Source organism: Pogona vitticeps, chromosome 5 (genome assembly GCF_051106095.1).
Source record: "Pogona vitticeps strain Pit_001003342236 chromosome 5, PviZW2.1, whole genome shotgun sequence".
NCBI lineage: Eukaryota > Metazoa > Chordata > Lepidosauria > Squamata > Agamidae > Pogona > Pogona vitticeps.
In genome coordinates this window covers 111,171,256-111,197,577 of record NC_135787.1, presented here as the reverse complement: position 1 = coordinate 111,197,577, position 26,322 = coordinate 111,171,256, and the positions used below count along the sequence as shown (strand labels likewise).

Here is a 26,322-nt window from a genome sequence, read left to right as displayed (position 1 = left end):
ATCAGCTGATCCTGCAACAGTGGCCAAGATACCCATTGATTAACAATCTCTGCTTCCTGTTTTTGAATATATGGGTTATTTGTACTGAACCTGTGCATAAGGTATTTACAGTATTGTATTTGTATATTCTTGTGTAGACAGAGAATTGGTTTGGTCAATATTTATTTATTTGTCATTAATTAAAATATATCCAGGTTACCCAGTATCAATAGATCTCAGGACACAAGCAATAAAACAGTTCAACATTAAAGAATAAAAACAATCCAGTGGGATTTATTATAATTTATTATCAGCATAAAATCAACATTATAATTAAACCAAATAATTCAAAGCTGAGTTATAGTCGGTAGGATTCTTAAACCTGGGTAGATAGCTTAACAAACTTAGGTAAAAGGTTCCCTTGACAATTTTGTTCAGTCTTGTCTGAATCTAGGCAGCGGTGTTCATCTCAGTTTCCAACCCATAGAGGTAGCGTTTGTCTGCAGACAATCCTCCGTGGCCACGTGGCCATTGTGTCTAGACACAGAATGCTGTTTACCTTCACACCGAGGTGGTACCTATTTATCTACTCGCATTTTTGCATGCTTTCAAACCGCTAGGTTGGCGGGAGCTGGGATAAGCGACGGGGGCTCACTCCATTGCGTAGGTTCGATCTTACGACTCCAGGTCTTCTGACCTTGTGGCACAGAGGCTTCAGCAGTTTAACCTGCAGCGCCACCACATCCCTTAACAAACTTAACTTGGCACCAAATGAGACCTGTGCCAGTGTCACGAATGAAACAGCTGTCTCTCACATCTTCACTCAATGTAGACCTCCAATAGTCATCTCATGCACCTGAATATGTGTATGACTAGCTGAACTAGAATGAATCATTCAAAATGTAAAAGTAGAATACACTTCTCCCTTAATTTGCCTGGGTCTGAACAGCATGGTTTTGGTTATATGCAGATTTTTTCAATAAATAAATGAATATTAAATAAATATTGTGCCCCTGCCCAGCCAGAACCCTATGTATTCAACACTGAAGGCATCAAAGTGGTCTGCTTGTCCCCAAACACAACATCTCTAATTCAGCCTCTAATTCAGAGGGTTCATAAGGACCTTTAACCTTCATTTCACCATGGTACTGTGTGAAAAGGACTGTAAATGCTAGGAAGAGAACCCCGATAGAGAGAAGTATTATCTCTGTGTGTTAATCAACAATTTGTGCTTTGTAGTTATGTCGGGGGGGGCATAAAAGTTATACACGGATTTTGAACAATATGGGGGTCTGGTGCCCCAACCCCAGTATTGTTGAAGGGAGAAGTGTAGAAGGATAGAACAGCCCCTTAGACTGTTGCTTTTGAGTGATAAAAGAGATGACAAGCATGTGGAGTATTGTACTACTCTCATCATGTGGCCTCTTTGAGACATGGTGACACATGGGCAAAAACAGTCATTCATGCTCACAGCACCTTGGTCAGTGTCATTTTTTCTTCTTTCTAAAGAAAAAAAGTAAGTATACATATAATACTTTTTTTTAAAAAAAAGCTACGTCTGATATCAGAATGTTAACATTTTATGGCTAAAAGAAGATAATTATAATGGTAAATTGTATTAAGGATATTTTAAAATATTCTTGTCAGCAAATTCAGATTTGAGATCACTAAAATATATTTTCTCTCAGAGGATCCCATTCTAAGGACAGGAGAGGTCATGATGACAGTCTTGACTGTACCATTGAGGAATGTAACACTTTAAATAAAAGCGACTTGGAATAATGTTTTTTTTTCCTCCCTTCACAATTTGAAACTGGCAGAATTATGTAAAGGCAGATGAAGGCACTTTTTGAAAAATTAAGAAAAGTTTCTTCATGCATAGTACAAGCACTAGCTTAAAACTTGTATTTCTATTACGTATGAATATGCAACATATCATACCTGGTTAGACATGATGGTATACACAGGTGTAGTCTCCCTCCCCCTCATATAAGAATGTAGATAAAAATTGGATTTCAGTTTGATTGTGGTGATTATTTATTCCACAGTAACTCTCAGAGAATATTTGTTCGTTAACTCACTGATCCCAGTGTCTGTTTATTAGGAAAATATGTAGACACTGTTAGTTTGCCTTTTCGCTGCCATTTAAGGCCAAACATTCACCAGACAGGAAGCCTTGTTGTTCATAGCTTCTTATCCTGAAATGAACTAGTTAGATGAGGATAGCTAGAGAACAAATGCACTTTTCCCATGATAATTTTCCTATCCAGCATTCATTAAAATTTAGCTTGGGAACCTTTGTGGGATTTCATTATTGTTTTTGTCTTGTTTATAATAAACTTGTCATTAGATGAAACATTGTTCTAAAAAACAGAGTTTCTTCTGCAAAATATTAAATTCCCAAGGGAACATACACTTCTAGATTGTTTTCTGTTTGACCAGATTTATGTGCGGTGGAATTCCTGCCTGGTTGTTTTTAAAGTGTGTCCCCTCCATGGGGAAATGTGCAGTCCCAGCCCCAGACCAGCATTGCTTTTAATTCGTGGAAGGGGCAGTCTAAAGAGAGGGACACTGTTCTATCTCTGTAAGCAGCCCTTATGGACTGCAATACGTGCAAAATCCAAAGATCTCCTGTATGGAGTATTACTACAGGGAAATTGCCCCAGAGGTTGCGATACAAGGATATCTGCCAGCGGGATCTGAAGGCCTTAAGAATGGACCTCAACAGATGGGAAACCCTGACATCTGAGCGTTCAGGCTGGAGGCAGGTGGTGCATCATGGCCTCTCCCAATTCAAAGAGACCCTTGTCCAGCAGGCCGAGGCAAAGAGGCAGTTCCGAAAGCAGCCAAATCAGGGAGCTGGACAAGGGACAGATTGTATTTGTCTTCAGTGTGGAAGGGACTGTCACTCTCAAATTGGCCTTTTCAGCCACACTAAACGCTGTTCCAAGTCCTCCATACAGAGCACGTTACATAGTGTCTCAAGACTGAGGGATGCCTAATCTAACATGCAAAATCTGGGTTCTGGCTGACATGAAGAGCTTACAGTGGATAGAACAGCTTGTTAAATCATTCTTCTTCTTCTTCTTCTTCTTCTTTTTTGATAAAAGTGATGGTGGGAGGTGGACTAGTGTGCTACTCTCATTACTTGTTTCAGACATTGGCCGAAATCCCATAGTAACTCACACCTAGAGTAGGCCTATGAAATCAGTGCCCAAAGCACAACAGTGTACTCCCACTTGGCAATATTGAAAATTCACAAATTGGAGATCTTCTGCAACTGTTAGTACCTACAGTTTGGAAGCCAAAATTTTTGGAAAAATGAGACATGCAATCAGTGAAAATTGTGATATTGTGACATAAGATCTGTTCCTATAAAACAAGGAAGCAGTTGTGTGATAAATAGATGCTGTACAAAACTGTATGCTGTGAGAATCACAATTGAAAATGGAAGTTCTCTGCCAAATTCCCCCTCCCTTTCCATAATGTGTGCTGGCCTGTAACTAGTCAAATCAGCTGAGAGAGCTTTGTGACCATCAATGCCTTGAAATATTAAGATCCCTCCTAAAGGCACCTTATTAATCATAGTTGTCAGCAACATATTAATTCCAAACTGGGCAGATTTAACAAGCCATGATAGGCAAGGGTCAAGGAATGACTGGTAAGATTCATGCATTTAAGAATTTTATTCATTTCTTCAAACAACAGTTGAGTGTTGTCTGTTGAATCTAAAAAAGCAGATCCATCATACATCTCACTCAGTTCCACACCAGTTTTGGATTCCCAGTTAAAGCAGATATTAATTATGGTCAAATTGGTCTGGAACCTTAAGTCAAGAGCCTCAACCAGTTGTTTATAACATTGATCCACCAGACAAATTACACTGATCTTGGCATAACCAGGGAAATATTGCAAAGCAATTCTATTCATTACTGAAAGATCTTAATCTTTCCTTGACAGTGGTCCAGTGGATACCTTCATACATTTATACGGGAAGACAGGGAAGAGAGGCTAAGAAAAAATCAAGAATGCCTTACTATTGCTACCACTGCTGCATCACCATATGAGGGATCTCAAAAAGAAAGAAAGAAAGAAATCAGAATTATGACACTTTGATGTTTTCCCTATTGAATAAATTACAGGAAATCTAGACCAGTTTCATGAACTCCACACTGGTGACTTTCCCACAAGATGATGAATAGCCCAGTCACCAACCTACTGTGCTTTGTTGAAGCATATGTTTTCTGTTATAAGGCTTCAAGTGCTTTTATGCTGTGACACTTTAACAGCAGTCATGTGAGCCTCTCAGCTCTGGTGCACATTCTGCTTCAGTGCTGGTGCGGTGAATGATGAAGCCTTGTGTCCAGAGTTCTAAAGATAGATGTTATTTCATTCTACATAGCCCTTTGGAGCAGTAGAAGCACTCACATTAATAAAGGTATATAGCATAAAAAGATCCAATACAGACTGGATAGAAGACTAAAGAAACTACTCCAGCTGGAATTTAGCATATCAGGCAAATCCTGAATTGTAAAAATGTGCATTTTTTTAATTACCCAAAGGAAATATGTGGCACCCAGCTGCTGTCACAACTGGCCGGCATGGTATGGTTTAAAAGTTGCTTATCAGCCATCACTATGCTTCAAGCTTTCAACATAGACTCAATTTACCTTCCTTTGGTTACACAAAATGAAAAGCCTAGAAGAGAGACTTGCTGTTTTCTAGTCTAACTTACCTTAGGATATTCCAGTTTTCCTCAGGTAGTGACAGCCGATGTCCATTGTGGAACGCAAGGCACAGTACAGTTGTATGAGAGGCAGCGCTGAGAGCAAAAGTGGATACAGTATTAATGCATATACTGTACACACAGGCCAGTGTATGTGCCTACACAAAGCAGGAGGAACTCTGCCGCCCTAGAGGGGAGGCAAGCAGCAGTGAGCTGGCTGGGAATAGCCTGAGACTGAGGTGGGGCTGCACCCCACGTACATTTGTCAACCAGCCTCTACTACCCTGGAGGATAGGTATATATATCCAATAAGGAGATGAATGTTAGCAGAAACAATGTTGCTTGTGCCTTTTCTTTTATTTTGGATACAGTTAATCTCTGCAACAACCCTTCACCTGCAGGTGCCCCTTACTTGAACTATTTCAATTATCCTATTTTTTAAAAATGTGGCAGGCAGTCTGTCTTTAGCCCTTTCAAAAGCTGGTCACTGAAGTGGTTGCCCGGTACTACTATACTGATAGTACACTACTAAGAATTCTGTAAGGGATTTGAATTTCACAACCATCTTATTTTCTCATGTCTCTGAATCTTTGTCTTATATCACCCCCACCTCTAATTTCTTCTTCTTCTTCTTCTTCTTCTTCTTCTTCTTCTTCTTCTTCTTCTTCTTCCATTTAGACTCTAGACTCATGCAACTGTTGTTGTCTTAAGCTGCGATTTCCTTCAGCTGCAAATGATTTGATTGCTTTGGGCTTTGTGTGATTTGAGTATATTTTCTTGTTCTCTTTGCTTCACAGCTGTGACCTACTTAATTACAAGCAGGAAGCAAACTGCAGAATCATTAGACATTCTGCTCAGCTTTTGAAAATGGGGGAGGGGAAAGTCTTGTGCTGCTAAATTCTAGGATGTAGTCCTTAATATAACAGGAAGCTCCGTTTCAGATATCAGCACAGAGTATTTGTATTCATTGTGCATCAAGATAAGGGGAATTAATGGCATATTTTTTCCTTCTTAGTTTCTTATTCTGTTGGGGGCAAGGAAGTAGCAAAACTTAAAAGAAACTACCAAAATAGGAATGAGTCATACATTTCTGTACAAGATCATAAATACTTTTTTTAGCTGTCAATTTCAGCCTCCAAAAGAAGCCCAGACTGCGTTCTTTACAGACAATGAGGTATCTAGAACTGGCTGGGGCTGGTGTCAATTTAAAAATATTTGAATGGATTTATAAGTAGACTACAAATAGAAGACATTCAGAGTAGGGGTAAATATTCAAGTTATACCAATCAATTAAGGCAATTTGGCTTAATATGCTTCTGCTTCCAGGTACTGTGCAGTGAGCTGACAGAATATTAGTTTAATGCCAGCTTTACTGTGCAGCAATAGGAAGGAGCTACTTCAGAAAAAAAGATTGCAAATAGGATGCCATTTTCCTTGTGCTCTTTTCACTGACTCTCCATGACCTCTTTACAAAGAGGAAGTCCATTCTAGCCTATTCAGTATTTTGCTCCAGGGGCAAAAGTGGCCTTTATTGCAATGTCACTCATCTGCAAGTGACATTTTGAGAGGTGAAACCAAGAAATAGGTCTCCAACAAACCTGTTTGCAAAGTGTGTACCTATGCTGGATAGTTTTCCATTGGCATTGTGCACTTCTACAGCGGTCCCAGTTTAAACAACAAAAATGTTCTAACTGAAATTGAAAAAAGGAACTGAAATTCTAGACTTTCATTATTTGGATGCCCTCTAGAACTTCCATAGGAACCTCTACTGGTCTAAAGTACAGAAGGAAGGGCAGACATGGTTCCAGTAGATTACAGAACATGGAGTCAATATACAGTCAAATGTGAGTTATCAGTGGTAATTCTCCTCTGTGGGTCATCCCAAGCAAGCACTATTGTGCATTTTATTCACCACATGGAGGGTCTCATGTACCAGGGGGCTGTTGCCTGAGGACACCAAATTGTTCACATGTCCATTTAAAATGACTTCCACCCTTGAATAAATGTGGACTACATAACATACCCAGGGAGGCACCCCTACTCACTACTATTACACTAGTGAGATATACACTCCCTCTTTGTCACACTCACCTGACATATTCACCCCATATTCAGCCACCTCTTTATTCATGCCACTAGTTTAAATATTTGCTCAGAAACAATTACCTGTAAACCTTTCCTAAATATTTCAGATTGCTCCTTTAACCCAGTTACCACCACCATGCCCAAGGTGGTGTTTATATTTTCATTTGCTATCAAATTTATTTATTTATTTATTTATTTATGTATTTATTTACTTACTTACTTACTTACTTACTTACTTACTTACTTAACTTGTCTATCGATCGATTGATTGATCGATCGATCATTTGATTTGATTTGATTTGATTTATATCCCACCCATCTGGTTTGATCGACCACTCCGGGTGGCTTCCAATAAAAGTATATACGGTAAAACACAAGAATATTACACATAGAAGTCTGCATGCAATAAGAACACATACAATAATAGAACAAATAAAGAAAGAAAAAGAAAAAAGAGTTAAATATTGACCGGAGGGAAGGCCTGAACATATAACCATGTTTTTAATTGATTCTTGAAAGTGCCCAGTGTAGGCGCCGCACGAATCGCCGGAGGAAAGTTATTCCAGAGGCGAGGAGCCACCGCCGAGAAGGCCCGATTTCATGCCCTTTCCTTCTGGGCCTCCCTCAGTGTTAGGCCCCTCAGCCTCACCTCCTGGCTCATGCGGGTGATCCGAGTAGATCTAGGTGGGAGCAGGTGTTCCGCCAAGTATCGAGGTCCTAAACCATTTAGGGCCTTACATGTAAGCATTAACACTTTGAAGTCAACGCGGAAACGGATGAAAAGTTCCACTTAACAAAACCTCTGGTGACTTCTTCTCCTTCTTCTTCACCTACAAACCCACAGCTACTATCTGCTGTATTACTTGACAGCTAAACAGATTTTAAAGCTATACATAAAATACTATAAATAACAAGGAGAGTTTTATTTGGGAATAAACTACCGTAAAGGGTTTATTAGTTATTAATGGGTAAATAGGAACAGGGAAAGATTAAAATGTTAGATATTAGATATTGAAACTGAAGTGAAAGACTATTAAATTTCATATTCATGTACTGTACTCACACACACTTTGCCTTAAATGTCTCCTATATCTGAACTCAAGACCAGCTGTTCACATAGACTGCACACATCAGATCACTTAAACACACTCTTCAACCTTGCTTACCCTGAAGCAGATTAACTACCCCACCATATAACATTCCTTCACTTTTAAACACACCAATCAATCAGCATTCAGTCCTGCACCAGTCATCCTACTGCCTAGTCTGTGCATGCATACTAGTCATGCATCAACTAGGGAGATGCAATTCAGAATTTTTGGGACTTCAACTTGCCCAGCAAACACAGGGGAACTTGCTTTTTCAACACAAAGCTAGACCATGAAGCCTTCCAAGCTAGGTCATTTTCAGTTGAGCCATATTTAGGTGTCTGTAGATGTGGGTGCGTCAGATGGAATTCCTGAATGGAGATGTCTGGGAGTTGATGTCCACAAAATCTGTACAGCACATTCCTAGCATCCACAAATATGCTATAAATATATAATTAATACACAAACTGTTATTGATTATTTAATTAATTAAAATACACAAACTGTTATTGATTATTTGCAAATATATATTCATACAGCTCAGCAGAATGGGAGGAATTCCACACACTAGCTATGTTTGCATGATACACCAGATATGTAGGATGACTGGAAAAATAAGCCACTGCCACATCAGATTAACTAGTTGAATGTGCACTAGTTGTGAGGAAGTCTAGTTGTTTTTTCATCACAGGAAGAAGTGTATAATATCCAACAATATATGCACCAGAACTAGACATGGGAGCTTTGTATTTATCTCCCAGGCTGAGCAAGAAGACTCATTTTACCACCTTCTTGCTGGAGTGGTCAGCTGCGGGGAGAGGCAGGGCATTGCCAGCAGGACTATGTCCATGAGTGGTGCAATGTTGCCGCCACCAGGCATGCATGTACACCAAGGAGCCCAGTAAGTGGACCAGGCTAGTTCTAGCAGGCAGGGAAGGACCACCAGGTCACCTGTGCTGGTGGGCATTGTATTTGTCTGCCCTGGGGAGACAACTACGAAGCTCCCATGCCTAACCAGGACTACACTGACAGTATTTTATTGTACACTTATGGGAAAAACCCTTTTGTTTTCTACATTCCTATGTTTTCAAAGATTCATTTAGCTCTTTAGTGATATACCATTTATTTGGTAATGGAATGTCTGTCTTCTCCTGCAGGCTAAACGAGAGCGGAAAAACATACGAGCATCAAAGTATGCATGAGAAATCTGACCCACTGATCTTTTCTTTTTCAAATAATTCCTTTCTCTTTCCCGCATCTCATCTCATCCCAAATTTATTTCTTAGCATTTGGCTAGAAACAGAACACACTTTGTATTAGTCATTGAATGCCCCCAACTGTTACCAAGAGGTCATATTCCGCCAAACTAGTTAAAAATATCAGCAAAACAAGTTAGAAGAAAAAAATGATCATCTAAAATGTGCTTTTCATGGTGTGAGCAACCTTGGAATGGAGGCTGTTTGGGACAAATCATCTTGGGTGATTTCATAAATCCCAGGCAGCAGCATGAGCACTACCAGGTAAAGAGAGTTTTGACCTGCTTTGGTTAGCTGTCCACTGGGGAGGTTTGGTCATCACTACCCATCAAACCTGGCTTGAAAATAAGTAAAAGATTTACGAGCCACCAGGAATCTGTTGTTTTGCATGTCAATGAAATGTGGTCAGAAGCATCCGCATCAGTCTTCAGTGATCTGTGTATTATTCTTAATGATTTGTTCCACCATTAGACCTAGAAAGCAGTCAGAGCTCCATAACACAGCATCATGACTTGCATCATTCTAAAGATTTGGAAAGATTACACTTGAAGAATGGGTTATCTGACTCATCACAAAATATTTTCCTATTTATCGATCAATCCATCCATCTATATGCCTCTCTGCTGACTGAATGAGATGCTAGGATAACTTTGTAATATAGAGCCCAGAGCACTCTTATTAATAGATTGTGTGTGCGTTCTGTGTCATAAAGTCAGAACCAACTCGTAGTGACTCTAATAGAGCGCTCAAGGTAAGTGAGATATTTAAGGAGCGGTTTTACCAGTTCCACTGGAGTTTCCATGGCTAAGCGGAGATTTGAACCCTGTTCTCCGGAGTCCTTGTCTGTCACTCTATCCACTATATCACACTGGGAATCAATTAACAGATTAATTCTGGATAATTCTAGATTAAACAGAGCATTTTAAAGGACACAGAGTCCCCTTTAGTGTATGGTTGGCTAATGGGAAGGGAAATACTATTGCTAGGTTAGCTAACTGCAAGGAAAATATTATTTCTAAGCTGCTTTTGAGGTACCATGCTTGTATCATCAGGAACTGATTGGGAAAAGTGTTAATTTCTCCTAAATAATTCCACCACCATTTCTCATATAGTACCAGGCTCAAACTTGAACAGTAGCAGGAGGTAGCATGTGCCTATAGGTGTTCTATCTCATTGGTCAGTTGCTATCTTGTCCCACAATTAGTAAGTCCTAAGTGACTAAAGCTACTGTTGGGAACCTGGAAAAGATGTGCTAATATTTACTCTTCCTGGGCAGATAGAGGTGATCTTAAGCATTTTATAGAAGAGGACTCCAAGCCTTGTATGCTGGGTGATTTAAATGTTGATGCCTTACCAGAAGTAGCTCAGAATTCCATGGCTACCATTTCAAATATGAATCCATCTCGAAGGATATCCGGCAGGATAGATTCAAGGTCTCCTTTTCTGTACTTGACTAGCAGGAAATCATATGTGAGTACTAAAGCCAGCACTGACTCCCTTGACATGGACAGTTCATTACCTGATCAAGTTTGACTTCCAGGCTACCTGCAGCCTATGCAGTCATGTCCAATCACGTCTGATGATCAAATCTTGTGATCCTAGGGCTAGTTCAACTCACCCAAATGAGACCAACTGCAGGCAAGTGACACCCCCCCCCCCCGAAACTGAAGCAGAAACTCTTTAATTATCATCAATCTCCCCTTATTGGTGATGTCATCACTTTTATACAGATTTTGATGAATATGTACCAGGCCCCACTGTCGCATGGTATTGAGAGAGCCTGAATAACCTATTTGTATCTCCTGGCTTTCTCTCAACTTGATTTCATTAGTCAGACAAATGAAAGTTATTTAAGATGTATTATTAAATGTTAACATCTATTTGGCTGAATCTGTTAGTTATACTCTGTTGGTTCGTGTTGCTAATACTTAATTTTGTTTTTGAAATACTGGTATCGATAGTTTCCCTGATTGTTGGATGGTGTCTTGAGATTATTATTTTTTGAAAGGCAACTTACATATATCTTAATAGTGGTAATGATAGTGATGCACAGGGTACTTTACAGCTGCTTTGTAGCCTACATGCTAGCAAGGAGTAAATAAAACCATGCTTATGGCAACACCAAAGGATTTGCTAGACCCTTTGCTCCAATTTCTTGAAACTTTCTATTGTGAGACAAGTTACAAAATTGTACATATAAGAGAATGATAAGGTTTGGGACAATAGAGAATTTGTTAATTTGCAGAAGAAGAAGGTGGTGTGGTTTTTACTGGCATCCAGAAAAGGTTTTACATTTAGTTGATTTACTAGTACAGTATATTATAAAGATATGATATTGAAAAACTATGATAGCAAAAGTGGCCTCTGCTGTTACTATCATCACTGTGAGTGCAACTAAACATACATATAGTACTAAAGTACTAAACTGTTCCACTAAGTATAGATTAATAAAATACTTTCTTTTTTCAGAGCTAGAAACCACCAAATGTAATCTTTCCTCATATGGGAGTTGATCCATGCTCTTGATCATTTTGGTTACCACTGTCTGCTTATCTCTAGCTCTCCAATATACTTTTTGGGGCATCTGAAGTAGAGAAAAACATGAAGTAGTTCATGCTAGGTCTTCCTAAGTTGTCAACAGAGTACCACAAGTGACATGCATTCTCCCCCCCCCCCCGCATCCGCATTCACCAGCCAGGACACACTGCTCATTTCTTCCCCATGGTTTGTTTTTCCAGTTCCAGCAGGAGCAGAGACTTCTCTTCTCTGCCTCCTCCAGGAGTTGCCCACTCATAGGCAGTGCTGCAGGAATCCCTGCCCCACCTCCTCATCTGAGTGGGAAGCTGCCGGAGGAGGCAAAGAAGGGAAGTCCATACTCCTGCCAGAAGTGGAAGATTACATGATGGGGAGGGAACAAGCAGTGCACGCTGGCTGGTGAGTACAGATGCTGGTGAGGGAGCAAGGAACATGAAGCACATGTGGTACTGCACCAATGAGTTAGGAGTTCCCAGTATGAAGTGCTTCGTGCCCATCTCTAATCCAAAGTTATACACAATATTCCAAGAATGGTCACACTGTAGATTTGTACAGTATTACAGTGTTGATAGCTTTGTTTTCAGTCCTGTTCCTATTTATTAAACATGAAATTTGTCTGTTTTCCAGCTGCCACATAAGGGGTTAACTTTGTCACTAAGTGCTCCACAATGACCCAAAGATGTCATTCTTGGTCAGTCACCACCAATGATACTTCTGAACAATGCAGTGTCTCCCAAGGCTTGATAGAATAAAAGCTTGTTGACAGTCTGTAGGGAAGAATGTTTCTTTCATATCTTATAATAGAGAGATTAATTAGAAGGGTCACTGCTTACTTCAAACTTTCCCAGGGTCATGAAATACTTTTTATGCATAGGAATCTGTGGATACTTTAAAACATTTTATGCAACCTATATATTTTGTTAGTAAAAATCCAGATTCAGTGTACTGTATATTCCTTTATGTTTTGTCCTGGCTGTTTTAAAAGCTTTTCCAGCTCATCTTTGGGTACTTTTATAATGTAGGAACAATGTAATTTTTAATTATTATTCAATATGCACCTATCTTTACTATAAAGACTGTGCATTACCTTTGAGAAAGCCTTGCCTTGGTCCTCTCCCATAGAATAGGGAAATCAAAAGAAAGAACACTGAAGGTGATCTCAAGGTCTGGACTTCTTTGTGTGAGAGCAAACTCTTTGAGTACACTGGATCTGTAATTCTTTTCTCCTCCTCTCTATAAAAAAAATCTCATTGCTCCTTTTGGTGTAACTTACTTTATGACACATCATTATTAAGACTACAGTGACAATTTGCCTAAAACAAAACTTAAAATGAATTTGGGGCTCATCCTCAGGCAAAGTGTCTCTAGAATGTTGAGGAGCATGCCAAAAAGTATCAGCAAAACTAGCAAAAAAGAGAGAGGGAGAGGAGGGATTACATAACCATGAACCACTGTTTGAAAAATAACAATTTAGACAACATGTCTGGGAAAGTATTTTTCTGCTAAGAGCTACATTCTTCTGATAAAATATTGAGCACTGTCTACTTATGGTGGAAGGCACCAAAAGCAGGACTGGACAGGATCAGAGGCAAATATGGGTAGAGTCACCCTCCTCCTCCACCACGACCTCTTCTTGTACTTCTTATTTGTCAGCATTGCTCATGTATGAGGAAGCAAATTAGTACAGTATTCTTATTGGTTTGTTTGTTTGTTTGATAGATTAATCCTTGGTATTTAAAACCCAGTTACACATATCAGGGAAACGTCATGTGGCAATCTTATAAGGACCAGCAATAGCCCCATTGAAATTCAGTGCCAGCAGACCAAACCCATCACTTTGGGAAAAGCAGGTTCCATAGTTTAACCTTATTTTATTTTATAACAGAGACAACAGTGCCAGTTTTCAGTAGTGCACTGTAAGCAATGCTTGAGGACTTTCCTTGGGTTGCAGCAGACTTTACAATCAACCAGCTGGACTCTTCTTCAAGTGTAATGGAACAGACAATTGACCATAACACATCCAGCCACAAATGTAGAGAACAAAGAGTCTAGTGACATCTTAAAGACTAGCAAGTATGCTGTAGTTGGCATGAGCTTTCATAGACTGCAGCCCACTTTGTTAAATACAGTTATCTCAGTCGCTGTCAGCCATTAAGGGACATGGTGGCGCTGAGGGCTAAACCGCAGAAGCCTGTGCTGCCGGGTTAGAAGACCAGCAGTCGTAAGATCAAATCCACGCGGCGGAGTGAGCTCCCGTCGCTTGTCCCAGCTCCCGCCAACCTAGCGGTTCGAAAGCATGCAAATGCAAGTAGATAAATAGGGACCACCTTGGTGGGAAGGTAACAGCGTTCTGTGTCTAAGTTGCACTGGCCATGTGACCACGGAAGATTGTCTTCGGACAAAACGCTGGCTCTATGGCTTGGAAACGGGGATGAGCACCACCCCCTAGAGTCAAACACGACTGGACAAAATTGTCAAGGGGAACCTTTACCTTTACCTTTACCTATATGGTTGTACATATATTGCGTTGCAACTCTCAGTGTCCATTACTTTTCATTATGTTGCATAGCCACATGTGCCCCCACACATGCCCTGGTATTGCCATGTTCAGTGGCAGTATACCTCTTAAATATCAGATCAAATAGCAGACATCATGGGATGTGTGTTCCCATCCGGCCAGTTGGGGTAGACTAGTGGTTCCCAATCTTGGGGGCTCAGATGCTGTTGATTTCAACTCCTATAAATACTAACCAATTGAACCAGGCATTCTAGGAGTTGTAGTCCAACAACATCTGGAAGAGGGAACCCAGACAGGGATCACTGTGCCAGCTCGATTGTTGGTCTGAAGAAGCAAAGTCTTTCTTAGTTTCTCATGAAAGATGAGATCTGAATAATGAGATGGAAGTCAGATGTGAGTAATAAGAAATTTCTGGTTGTTGGTTTTCCTAGAAGAAAGAACAAAGCATAAAAAGTACATCATCTGCTCATATTAAATGAACATTCATACATAAATTCTCAGTATAATTCAATCGCACATCACCACAGCTATTTTAAAAAGAAGATCAAAGGCTGAAGGGTTTAAATGAAAGTTCGAAACTTTAAAAAGAAACTTACAGTTTTGTGCTGTAGAAATAATTAACACCACATGATGATCAAAACCAAGATGATCTGGCACATCTAATCAGCTAAATTGAACATTTTAAGACACTTCCCCAAATGTGGGACCAAGAAGAGTTAGTTGGCTCTAGACTGGGAGTAACAGAAATAATAGTCCTATCCAGGAGTGTAATAATCTACTGCTTGTGCCAAAGTTTTAGCAACTAGGGGCACTATACCACTGTGTTCTTCTGCTTATGCAGTGCATTATTGCTCCTGTGGTTGGACAGTAACAGAGCATGCATAAAGAGGAACACAATACCTCCTTACATTGGGAGAAATTCCATTCATGTTAACAAAGGCTTGATCTCCATCTCCAAAAAGAGAGAGTGCAGAGCTATGCGGTGTAACATAATGATCTGCCTGCATGCAAACAGGATATCTGCCCTGTCTCCAAGAGCAAAGCCTGTTCATATGTCTGTTCCATCTCAAATTGTATTCATGTTAGAGGGTAAACTCATGGAAATCAGATACAGCTGAATTCTTAACTATTATGTAGGAGGATGTTTCTTTGTTATATTTCTCTCCCATCTTTCCTCCAGTGAGATCAAGGTACATGCCTCTTGTCCTCTCTTGCTTTATCCTCTCAACAGCTCTGGGAAACATTAAGAATAATTGACGGAGGCTTACATAATAGGTTTCATGGCAGAGTGGGAACTTGAACCTAGGTGTCACAAATCCCAGCCTGGCACTCTGACCAAGTACATCACAGTCCATATTATTAGGTTGACATAGTTAGCCTTTCTGTGCTGCACACCAATAAGTAACTTTTCACACCTCTCATTGCTTGAAAATTAGCTTACTCTGTGTTGTGGGTGCTCATTAAGAGGTAAGCACAAATTTTATTTGCAGACTTCACTGATTAAGCACAACAGTTCCTGTCTACCAGAATTACCCCTCTGGAACACTAGCAAATTTCAGCTTCTCTTATACATGATATGGCCCACAATGATGTGACTTTCTCAGCAGTGGCACCTTCTTTGTGGAACGCTTTCCTGCAGGAGCTCTGGCAGGCGCCGCCTCTTTATACATTCAATAAACTCTTACAAACGGAGCTGTTCAGGGAAGCTTTTGAGGATGTTCTCCCTAAGTAGCTGGGACAGTGAAGAAAAGAGGAGAGTAATGTTGTAGTGTATGTTGTGAAGTTATGTTATGTTGCCATCTGTCTTGTTTGTTTATTTGTGGTGTAGTCTAGTTTATAGTAATTGCACAATTTTTTAAAATTTGTTTTACACTGCCAAGTGAAGCGATTGTCTGGATGGACAGTATATAAAGAAAAGAAAAGAAATCATAGAGTGCAAACCAAACAATATGACACACTGGACATGTTGGATCTTTAGGATGCAGGGTTAGCATCCAACAGCTGCTGCATGCAACCCTCAACCCATGCAGCTGCCTACTGTGCTCCTCAACCCATAGCAGAAAACTCTTGAGCAGAACTAGGTGGATGAGTTTAGATATCATTTGAATTCCCCACTATATTGCCCAAGAACAACACTATATTGGGCGCATGGTGGAAAACGAGGACAGAAATAGGGTCCACTACCCAGTGTAAACTTACCAAAGAAGAAGAGGCACCCCATGCTTCTCAGGGCCCCATTAAACCTGGAGCCAGACATGCAACATTTATTTGAGGCTCTCTGAATGAGATTATAGGGGAAAGGATGAGTCTTTCCATTTCACTGATGACCACACCCACCTGCCCTGATTTCCAAGTGTTGCTGTTTTCCTTGCTGTGGAAAACCACATATAAGAAGCTGTCTTCCCTACCCTCACTCCCCTATTGAAGAACCAAGAGAAATTTAAACTAACCTCACTCCACACACCTTTCCAGCAATTTTTAAGTAAAAATGATTGGCATGATACTTGCAAAGGCATATGGATAATGCAAGTAAAGAATACTTTTCTACTACTGATTGATTGGGATGTGTAAGTTTAAAGAAGGATATTGTGACTTACTTCCAAATAAACGTGTGTTTCAAACATATTTAAACCATTTTATCCTCTGCTACTTTTCCAAGTCCTTCAAAGCAATTCACAGACACACAAAGGAATCGTGGGGGTGGGGGTGGGGGAGATAACAAGCCTCCCAAAATAAAACTGCTACAAGTTACAACTAAACACAGAAAATAAATGGAAATGCTAAGTGCCTGTTGAAAGATGTAGGTTTTGCAGCCCAATCACTCCTCCTTTCAAAAAGCATAAAAAGGAGGTTCTATTTATTCATAAAGAAGATTGTGTAGTTTTGGAAAAGGTAAACAAGAATTGTCTGCCTGAGGTAACTGCTTCACTTGGCCGTCTGTCTACCATCTAATGGTCGAGCCAGTCCTGGGAAACTACCATTACGGTTGCATAATGCCTGCCCTAATTCATCTTCCAGTTTTTCAAATTAATTTTTTTTACTGTTTTGTTCTGTTTATCCAAATTCTTAGATACAGACCATTTTGTACTTTAAAAGGGACGGGGAAGAAACATTTTTAGGAACCATTTAGTCTTGCTGCTATAACATCTTGACATCTATAGTTGCTATTTCTTTTCTAGTAGAACTCATCTACCTTTAGCAACTGCAAGACAATCAGACATGAAGCAGTTTGACTTTTGCCTTAATTTTATGAGTAGGTTCTCATTACAGCTGAAAACAGCAATTATTATTGGCATATAATAGGCTGTAGAAACAGCTTGCTCTAAATGTTCGACAGATTTAGTTATTTTTTTAAATAAGAGAATGAGATTTTGTGCTGCAAAGCTACTCTTCCATAGTTGTACTTTGCACCTTTAAGAGTTAAATAGAAAAATGGAATGTCTTGGGAATGTTGGCAGAGAAGGAGGGGGGGGGCTTGTTTTCCATCCTCTCTGGACAGAATCCCGGCACTTTGAAGGCAAAGTGATGTTTCTGGATTTGAGTTTGTCCCTTAGTTCTTCTGCATGGAGCTGAGCAGAGAAAAGGAATATCTACCAGGAGACTGACTTTTCCAAAATATATATCTATATATATGTATTCAATTCCCTTTGCAGCAACAGCAAGTATATTTTTACATTGTTCCTGGTCCAGCAGCAACACAGAGAACTTTGAGAGGAACAATTCCATCTGAAGGGAACAAATACCAAAATGGTTTGTTTTGACTTCAGTTTTTTTCTGTCTCTCGCTTTCCTTTCATGGAGAACCACCGTGACATTTTAACCTTGCCATTCTTTAGGAGCCTTAAGAAATTAGCAAACCACACGGGATTGCCAGCGCCAGACCTTCCGTCTCGCTAGTTGGCATGGCTGCTGTACTTTTTAGATTTGAAGATTTGCATTACAGTTGGGAAAGCCTAGTGTGGAACCTGACTACGCGGGTCCTGGGGAGTCACCGGTTCAGGAACCTGCAGGTTGTACGCCTCATGCTTAAACCATGGTGCATCTCCAGAGCTGTGTACCAGGTAGGGGAAAAAATAATTATCATATGCGGGGTGGGGGGGTGGGGGGCATCTTTTAGGCAACTCTTTACTAGGATGAAATACCATATATGGGTTGGTTTCGTGTGGCAGGGATTCTTAAACCATGGAGTTGTAGTCTAAATACTACTTTGCGTAGGGAAATGTCAGCTACGCTGTGCATTCTAGATGTTTTTGAACTATACATCCCGTATCAATCGGCCATGCTGGAGAAGGTTAATGGGAGTTGTAGTCTTAAGTATTCAAAGAATACCAGCACATCCTCCCCCAGATAATGAATTAGATTTGTTCTCACAAAGTGTTTATTTGCTACATCAGGATGTTACCTCTTCCTCCAAGTCGCACAGGTCAGAGCTTTAATGGAGGCATTTTTATTCTGCTCTTTGAGGGAATAAGACTTAAGTAATACAACAGTCTCTATCTTTGAATGTATAAGCTTAAGGTAAATGGCGAAAGGTTTATTTTGTTAAGTGCCCAGAGTGGTGGGTATAAATAAGTTAAATGGATAAATAAGTAAGATTGAGAGAAAGAAGAGGTGGGGAAGCAAACTGAGGCTCTCATTGTTAGTTACAAACTTCTTATAGTGACCAACTAGAATAAAAATGTATTGATCTCTCAGTGGGACAGATAAAATGGTTTCTCCTCCCCTTCTCTTACTTACAGCAGTCTGATATAAGGGCTGCTGGCAGGTGGCAGCTGATAGAGGGAGGTGCCTGATGGAGCTGGCTGCTCAGTAGCCATGGATGTTAGCCTCTCCTTGACCTCAGTTCACTGGTACATCTGCAGCCAGGGTATATGGGCATATTTCCTTCCCCAGCAACTGTTTCTTGGTCACTGCTCATGGCTAGCAGAAAGAAGAAAGTCAGGGTGATTCTTCAATACCTCCTTTGTCTATTGGTAGAATAGGCAGCAGGAGTGGACCAGAATAAAAAGTTGGAAATCATCTCAGAATCAACTGCATCATCATATAGAACTTTAGAGTACTTTGGCAACATTATGCCTTTGAACAGACCAAAGATGGGAAATGTTTGGGATTGTTTAACCACAACTGCCATAATCCCACGTTTTTACTTTTTTAAACACCTTATTTTATCTTCTGGTCATTTTTGGATTTCACATTATACATTTTTACTAAGTCACTGGGAGCTCAAAAACTAAAAGTAACCCAGGCCACTTTAGACTCCTGAGGCAGCCTGCTGATAGTGATTGAGTCACATGAGGTTTTGAACCGGGAGTTACACCATCAGAGCGGGACTACATCCAACACTACAACCAGACCAAAAGCAGAAGATGGTGGTGTCGGACGCAGGGCAGAGGGAAGGGGGGGACACTGCTGTTTATGAATCATGGTCTGGAATGTGAAGTTTGACTGTGCCCCATTTCTTTCTGTTCCCCTCACTGCTTCTCCCTATATTCCCCATTGCTGCATGATTTCATGGTAGGATGAGGGGAGTTGTGTGTGTGGGGGGTGTGTGTCAATAAATCTGTTTGGCTTCACAATACCCAATTTTTTTTCAAGCACAAGTTAAGTGAGAAAACTAAAGAATGGCAGCATTCCAGGTCAGGCATTCATTCGGAAAATGTGCATTAGGTTGGTTTATATAAAACTGCAAACCAAGCAAATTTCTTCCTCAGTTGATGGTGCAGTACTCAAATCTGTGTCTGTGTTTAACCTTTGGGTCACCTGTTCTCAGATCATGGTTTGTGCCATTTTATCTTTATAACAGTCCCATAAATTAAACTAAGCTGAGAGATGGTGACAGGCCCATGGTCTGACTTATGGTAACCCTTTTCAGGGTTTTCTAGGTAGAGAATACTCAGAAACCCCAGAAGGTAGCCCAAAACAAGTATATCTTCCCATCTCTGGACATTGGTTACTGCTGATGGGAGCAGGAAAACTGAGAACCCAGTGGTAATGCAACAAATTGTGCTTCGGTGTTATGGAAAATGGGAAAGAGAACACAGAAGAACTTGTTCAACCTTGAAAGTTTCAATTTACAATGTACATTTACACAACCTTGAATGTGGACTACATTTTCATGTCATATGATTTCATTGTTTTATAATCTTCTCCTACTCCTGTTTTTGAAACCAGTCTGGCAATGCCAGACAAGAGAATGCGCTATCATTTGATAGCACATTCTCTTGTCCATGGCAACACTGTGTCCTGTTCTCTGAGGATCTTTTCCCTTATTCTGCAATGTAATAATTCTCTGCAATTCAGGCACCAGAGTGTGTTTAAGTCATACATTTTTTTGAAATACTGATGGGATGTTTAGGCAGTGTTAGTCCAAGACATTTTGGTGTCTTAACGGGATTGCGAGATAAGCAGCATCTCAAACTCTGATGTTTCAAGCTAAAATCTGAGACTAGGGGGTGGCCAGGCGGAGGACAAGCAACAATTTGGATGGAATCTGGTATTGTTTCTAGGTCAGCTGATAATACAAATGGACATGCAGTTTGCTCAGCTCAGGCAGCTCACCACGTCTATGATTTGATTTCCCTGTTGTAAAATCTCAGTGTTGAATCACAAGGTAAGTAGATCCAAAATCTTTACCAAATTTGGCAAACCAGTTAACAAGATTACTCAGAGATGCAGGGTGGCTTCCATCATTGTTGCCCAGGACTTGTGCATCACTCTGATGCCCAGAGTAGACCTTTGGTCTAGATGGGCAGGGTATAAAACTAACTAACTAACTAACTAACTAACTAACTAACTAACTAACTAACTAACTAACTAACTAACTAACTAACTAACTAACTAACTAACTAACTAACTAACTAACTAACTAACTAACTAACTACATACATACATACATACATACATACATACATACATACATACATACATACATACATACATACATACATACATACATACATACATTAGGCTCTTAAGCCACACCATATTGAACAAACAAACAAACAAACCACCAACATTTCCCTTTGTCAAGTGCTGTTGCCAGTGACATTTGTCCCGTCTGGCAATTCCCCGTGACCTCAAACAACATACTGAGATCTGGCAACTTGATGCCTTAATCACAACCCAAATGGCATCCCTTCTCTTGCTAGGGCCAACATTTTTTTTCAAAGCCTTGCTGCACTCTTCAGAAGCCTTTCCTGCTTTCATCTACTGCCACCCCAGTCATGCTGACAGAAGCAGGTTGTTTCTCTCTGCCACATTAGGGAGTCTGTTTGTTTGAGGATATAAATTCATAGAGGCAGGGCATGCAAGGGGTGGGAAGAAGGACTTTGGTTTTGCTTTGCTTTAATTTGCTTTAGTTTTCCAGCCTCAGAATGTACTCAGAGCTGCTCAGTTTTTCAGTATGAAAGCATGCATTTTGTCCTGTTCTTCTCCTGTGTCTTTATCTTCATTTTCCCCATCCACTCCAGCCTGTTAGTGCTGGGAACAAGTGGTAGTGGTCCACTGATGTGGGTCCAGATGTCTTATGAGGAATCAAGGTGACAAGCATGACATGTGGTTATGGTTGCAGAATCCAGGAAAACCTCTATTAGCAGACGCCTGAATGTGACCTCCAGAGATTACAAGTGAATAATTACAAGTAATTGTTATAGTTCCTTTTACAAATAACAAAGTTATTATATAACATTAATGTAATTTTTGTACATTAAAAATCATGTGATAGTATACAACTGAAATCCTTTGTGCACAAAATGGTAACTTTTAGTTAATCTTATACCTGTGGGGGTGTAGCTCACTAAAGAGGGAGGGAGGTGTGTCACATTGTTCAGTGCTGCCTCCTTCTGCTGTCTTGTGCTCACTTGTGGATATTTATTCATTCTGTTTATTATTTATTAATTAAACCCATGTCCTGCCTTTCTTCTAGAAAGTATCCCTCAGGATGGTTTACAACCCATATAAAAGAATAAAGAATAAAAGAATAAAAACAAGTAAAACCAAATTTAACTATAAAATAATAAAACCAGCCACACAGTAAAAACTATTGAATACTATTGCTAAAAAGAGCAGAGCAGGACAAGTTAAACATCATATGACAGTCTAAAAAGATGTGGTTTTACACCCTTGTTTAAATCATTGTTGTAGCTCTGAAGGGAATGTATTCCATAGACTGGGCATCACACAGGAGAATTCCCTCTCCTATATATTTGTTTAGCAGGCTGCTCAAACTGTTGGAAATGTTAAGAAAGCCTCTCCTGAAGATTTTAAGGTCCAGCAAGCTTATGATGAGACATGGGGTCCTTAGATAGCCAATCCCAAGGTGTTTAGGGCTTTAAAGGTTAAAGCCAATACCTTGAATTTTACACATTGGTTCTTTTGGAGCTGAAGCATCAACTGTCAGCTGCTGTCATTCCACCAGTGACACATGAATATTTTCACTTTCTGTGTCCCCCTTAAAAACTTCAGACTAGTTGAAATACCTAGAAAATTGAGGTTACCTGGCAGGGCATTCAGCTAAATCATTACTCTGCTGTCAAATGCATTGATGTTACTTTGAAACATATGCTGAACTATAACTAGGGATGTCCCATTTGGGGGTGGTTTTTTTAATTATTTTATTTTATTTTTTGGTGGGAAGTTGCTACAAATCCCAGAATTCTCCATTCTTGGAGTCCCTGCTGAGAGATAAATACCTACAAACACCTAAATTTGGCTTACCTGGGAGAATGACCTAAGCTTGACAATCTTTGTGGCTTAGCATATGCATAGCTTCCTATTCAACAAGAAAGCTGTTGTGGTGTACTTACTCCATCAGAAGAAAACACCAGATGGAAAATATGCTCTGCCATGTGTATAGAGCTAGCTGCTAATTGAGATAGGTCCATGTTTGTCACTACAGACATGAAATCCTGAGCTAACTGAATAATTTCAGCATGGATGTTGAGGTTCCACAGAACAATACCAAGATAGTGTGTTAAGGCAATAAAAAGGCAGAAGGGAGGAGAGTATGTCTCATAACAAGAGAAGAGCACAGAATTATTTGGATCCCTAGGAGCTCAGCCAGCCCCCCACCTGGCAGCCAATTAATGGTTGGCTGTCGGGGGAGGTGGGACAGGCCAGCTGAGTCCCTGCCCAGATTGGCGCACTGGCAGAGCAGGAAGACCACCAGTGGCATGTGACAACAGGTCAGTGGGCCAGCTGGCCCAGGGGAGGGCTAAGTGGATGTGTAGCAGTAGAGCTGCTATGCAGAGATATTCAAATCTAGGGATCAAAATAATCTGACACCCTTCTCTACCTCTAACACAGGCCAGTGACTTGTTGCATTCAGCTCTGAGTGCCTTTAAGGATTTTAATTACTTTTGAGAAAGGGGAAAGAAAATATTGGCCAGAATTTTATTATTTACACACCCAGGTGTAACTCAAACAACATAAATTGCTGTGGTGAATTTCCCACTATTAAAAAAGTTGAATTTCTTATTATATTCCAAATCATGTCAGTAGTGTGCAATGAGAAATACAAGGCATAATTTAACTAGCAGAAGTTCAGTGCAAAAACGTGCACCATTTGACTTATGCCAGTGAGTGTAAGTAGTAGGACACTGGAAAATTTAGAATGAGGGTCTATTAGAAGTATAACTACAACTAATTATTTAAAAAAAAAACTTTACAAACTTTGAAAGGCCTAGTTGGTGTTGTCCCTCATCTCAAATAGAACGGATCTGGGAGAAACTGTGAAAAATGGTCTTCCCCAAAGCCCACTTCCACTGCTTTTTGATTAAAATTTGTCCATTCGTGCAAGTAATGTTTAGTGAGAGGTTACATTAAATTAATTGGAGATGATCTGAAGAAATCTGGAATAGACATGGGGACAAATAAAAAACAAATCGCAATATTCGTCAGAAATCGCTGATTCGTTAAATACTCATCCTTTCATATGTGTGGGTTTCAGAGACCCCCAAGAATATGAAAGTATGAATATTGGCCAATTTTTATTCATCCCCCATAAGAAGAGAGGGTAGGCTAGCCTTCCCTCTCTTCCTGTGGCTTTCCCATTCTGCCTACTAGCCCACCGATCAGCTGATTGGCAAGCCGATAGGCAGCCACTCACCTCCACAGCCTATCCCCTGCCCCCTTCCTCTCCCTACCTTAGCCACCACCACTCCCGCCACCCCCCGTAGGTTTCTTTTAGTACTCCCCCCACAAATCGACAAATAAATTTGTGCTTCGTCGGTTCATGGGGGCAGCTTCATGAGTTGTCAACTTTTGACGACTCACAAAGCAGGACGACTCACCAAAATGGTGAGTCGTCCCCATCTCTAATCTGGAATGATTGACTCTAGACATGTGGACATGATACCTCAGGAGAATGAGAATATTAAGTGGCCAAATTGTCGCATATCAAGTTCTACTTCTCTTTCTAATGATGACTAGTGGAGCATATTATGTTACTTCACATGTCATTATGAGTGAGTGAACTTCTCATCTTTTCCCTGTCACCCATAGGGAAGCTCACAGTATCGTCATGTCATGCAGTTTGTTCCACTACCTGCTACCAGGAAGAGGGAAAACCAGACAAGGGCTGCTGTTTTGTACAGCAGCAAGCCCATAACTCCCTTGGAGGCATCTGTTATAACTTACAACTTGATTTTTGGCAAGTAACACAGAAAAGTGTTGCAGAATGTCATGAATGAATGAAATGAGATAAAAAGAGAACTACTGTATGCTGACCAATGAGACCAGGCCCAGAATTTCTTCCAGGGCATTGTAGATTCATTTTATTTGTTTTGTTTCAAAGTTTTTCTGTGCTTTCACTGCTCGCAGTGTCAGAATCCATATTGAGAGAAGATTTCTGCTCTGTTGATTGTGGCAGAACCTGAAAGAGCGTTCAAAGATGGACTCCTCAGTTTTTCTTGTTGATTTGCAGGAACCAAAACTTGCCAGAATTTTATATGAAAGAACCTTATATAACCAGATCACCACTGGGATCTCTCCCCACCCCCTGTTTTGCAGGCAGGATATTGAGTTAAGACACAGAAAAACATCTGGTCTGAAGGAAAGAACACAATGAACCCTTGAAAGAGCAAGCTGAAACTGAAGAATATTGTTGCAGTCTCCCCACTGCCCCAAACAGTGGAAGGTTCCAGTTGTACAAAAAGTAGCTGCCTTTCCAATTGTATATTATGAAAGATGCATGCCATATTTTTGATAGTTGCTTGAGTATACTATACATGTCCAATATAATGAAGCAGAAATTTAGACAAAGAGATAGCAGCTTCTGTTCTTCAGAAGCAAAAGCAAGCATCCAGTTGGTTCCTCCTCCCTTAATTCAGACTGGTTTCTGCTTGCTAACTCCATTACATTGATGTAACTTCTGCCGCCTGCTCTTCTGCTGCAAGCATACTATAGGACAACGGTCTCCCAACCTCTACCCTTCTTAGTGTTTGTGTGTGCCATAAGCAGATGCAAATAGGTAGAATTGTTCATGCTCTGAGGAAATTCATCTGTTGATTTCTGTGCACATTGTGTGGTTGGCCCAGTTATACCCATAATGTACCTTTCTGGGGGAGAAAATGTGTTAAAATACAGTTGTCTTGAAAACCTGACATGGGATTTCACAGCAGATGAGACTTAACTAGTGACCTTACTGCTTTGGTCTTTTCAGCTGTGACTTCTTCAGTTGTTAGAAATCATGCTTGCCTACTCTCATAGAAATGAAGAAAAAAAATATTGCAAATACATGCTTCAAACAACCAACCAGACAGCTGTACATGTCAACATCAACATAGAAACCAAATAGCTACGTATTTGCAAGCAGGTGATGGAGAAGCTGTATTTTCTCTTTCGAACAAGCCCAGAAACAGATTATGATATTGTCATGAACTGTTAATATCAAATATTAGAATAAAGCTGAAAAAGAACACTAAAAGAATTGTAGTGCCAAAATATAATTTAAACAACATCTCTGATGAATTTAAAGTTTACGTAAGGAACAGATTTGCATTACTAAACTCAATTGAACATGAACCTGTCTAATGGAGTGCACCCAATAATTTCAGAAAATCAGTCTATGCTTTATAGACTACAGTAAAGCCTTCTACTGTGTGTATAATGAGAAACTATCAATTGTTCTGAAATTGAT

The 26,322-nt window shown here is 40.1% G+C and overlaps 1 protein-coding gene across 7 annotated transcripts in view; it reads left to right on the top strand.

Moving 5' to 3' along the window:
• Positions 1-26,322, top strand: part of FRMD4A (FERM domain containing 4A) — a 605,541-nt gene that overhangs the window by 302,470 nt on the left and 276,749 nt on the right. For 2 of the 7 annotated variants that reach the window (XM_073000743.2, XM_073000744.2), the window contains exon 1: positions 5-18,247. The exons of the other annotated variants lie outside the window; for them this stretch is intronic. In XM_073000743.2, the coding sequence (XP_072856844.1) occupies positions 18,089-18,247 (159 nt within the window). In that variant the 5' untranslated portion in view covers positions 5-18,088. Of the gene's footprint in view, positions 1-4; positions 18,248-26,322 lie in introns of those variants that run through there. 7 annotated transcript variants of the gene reach the window in all.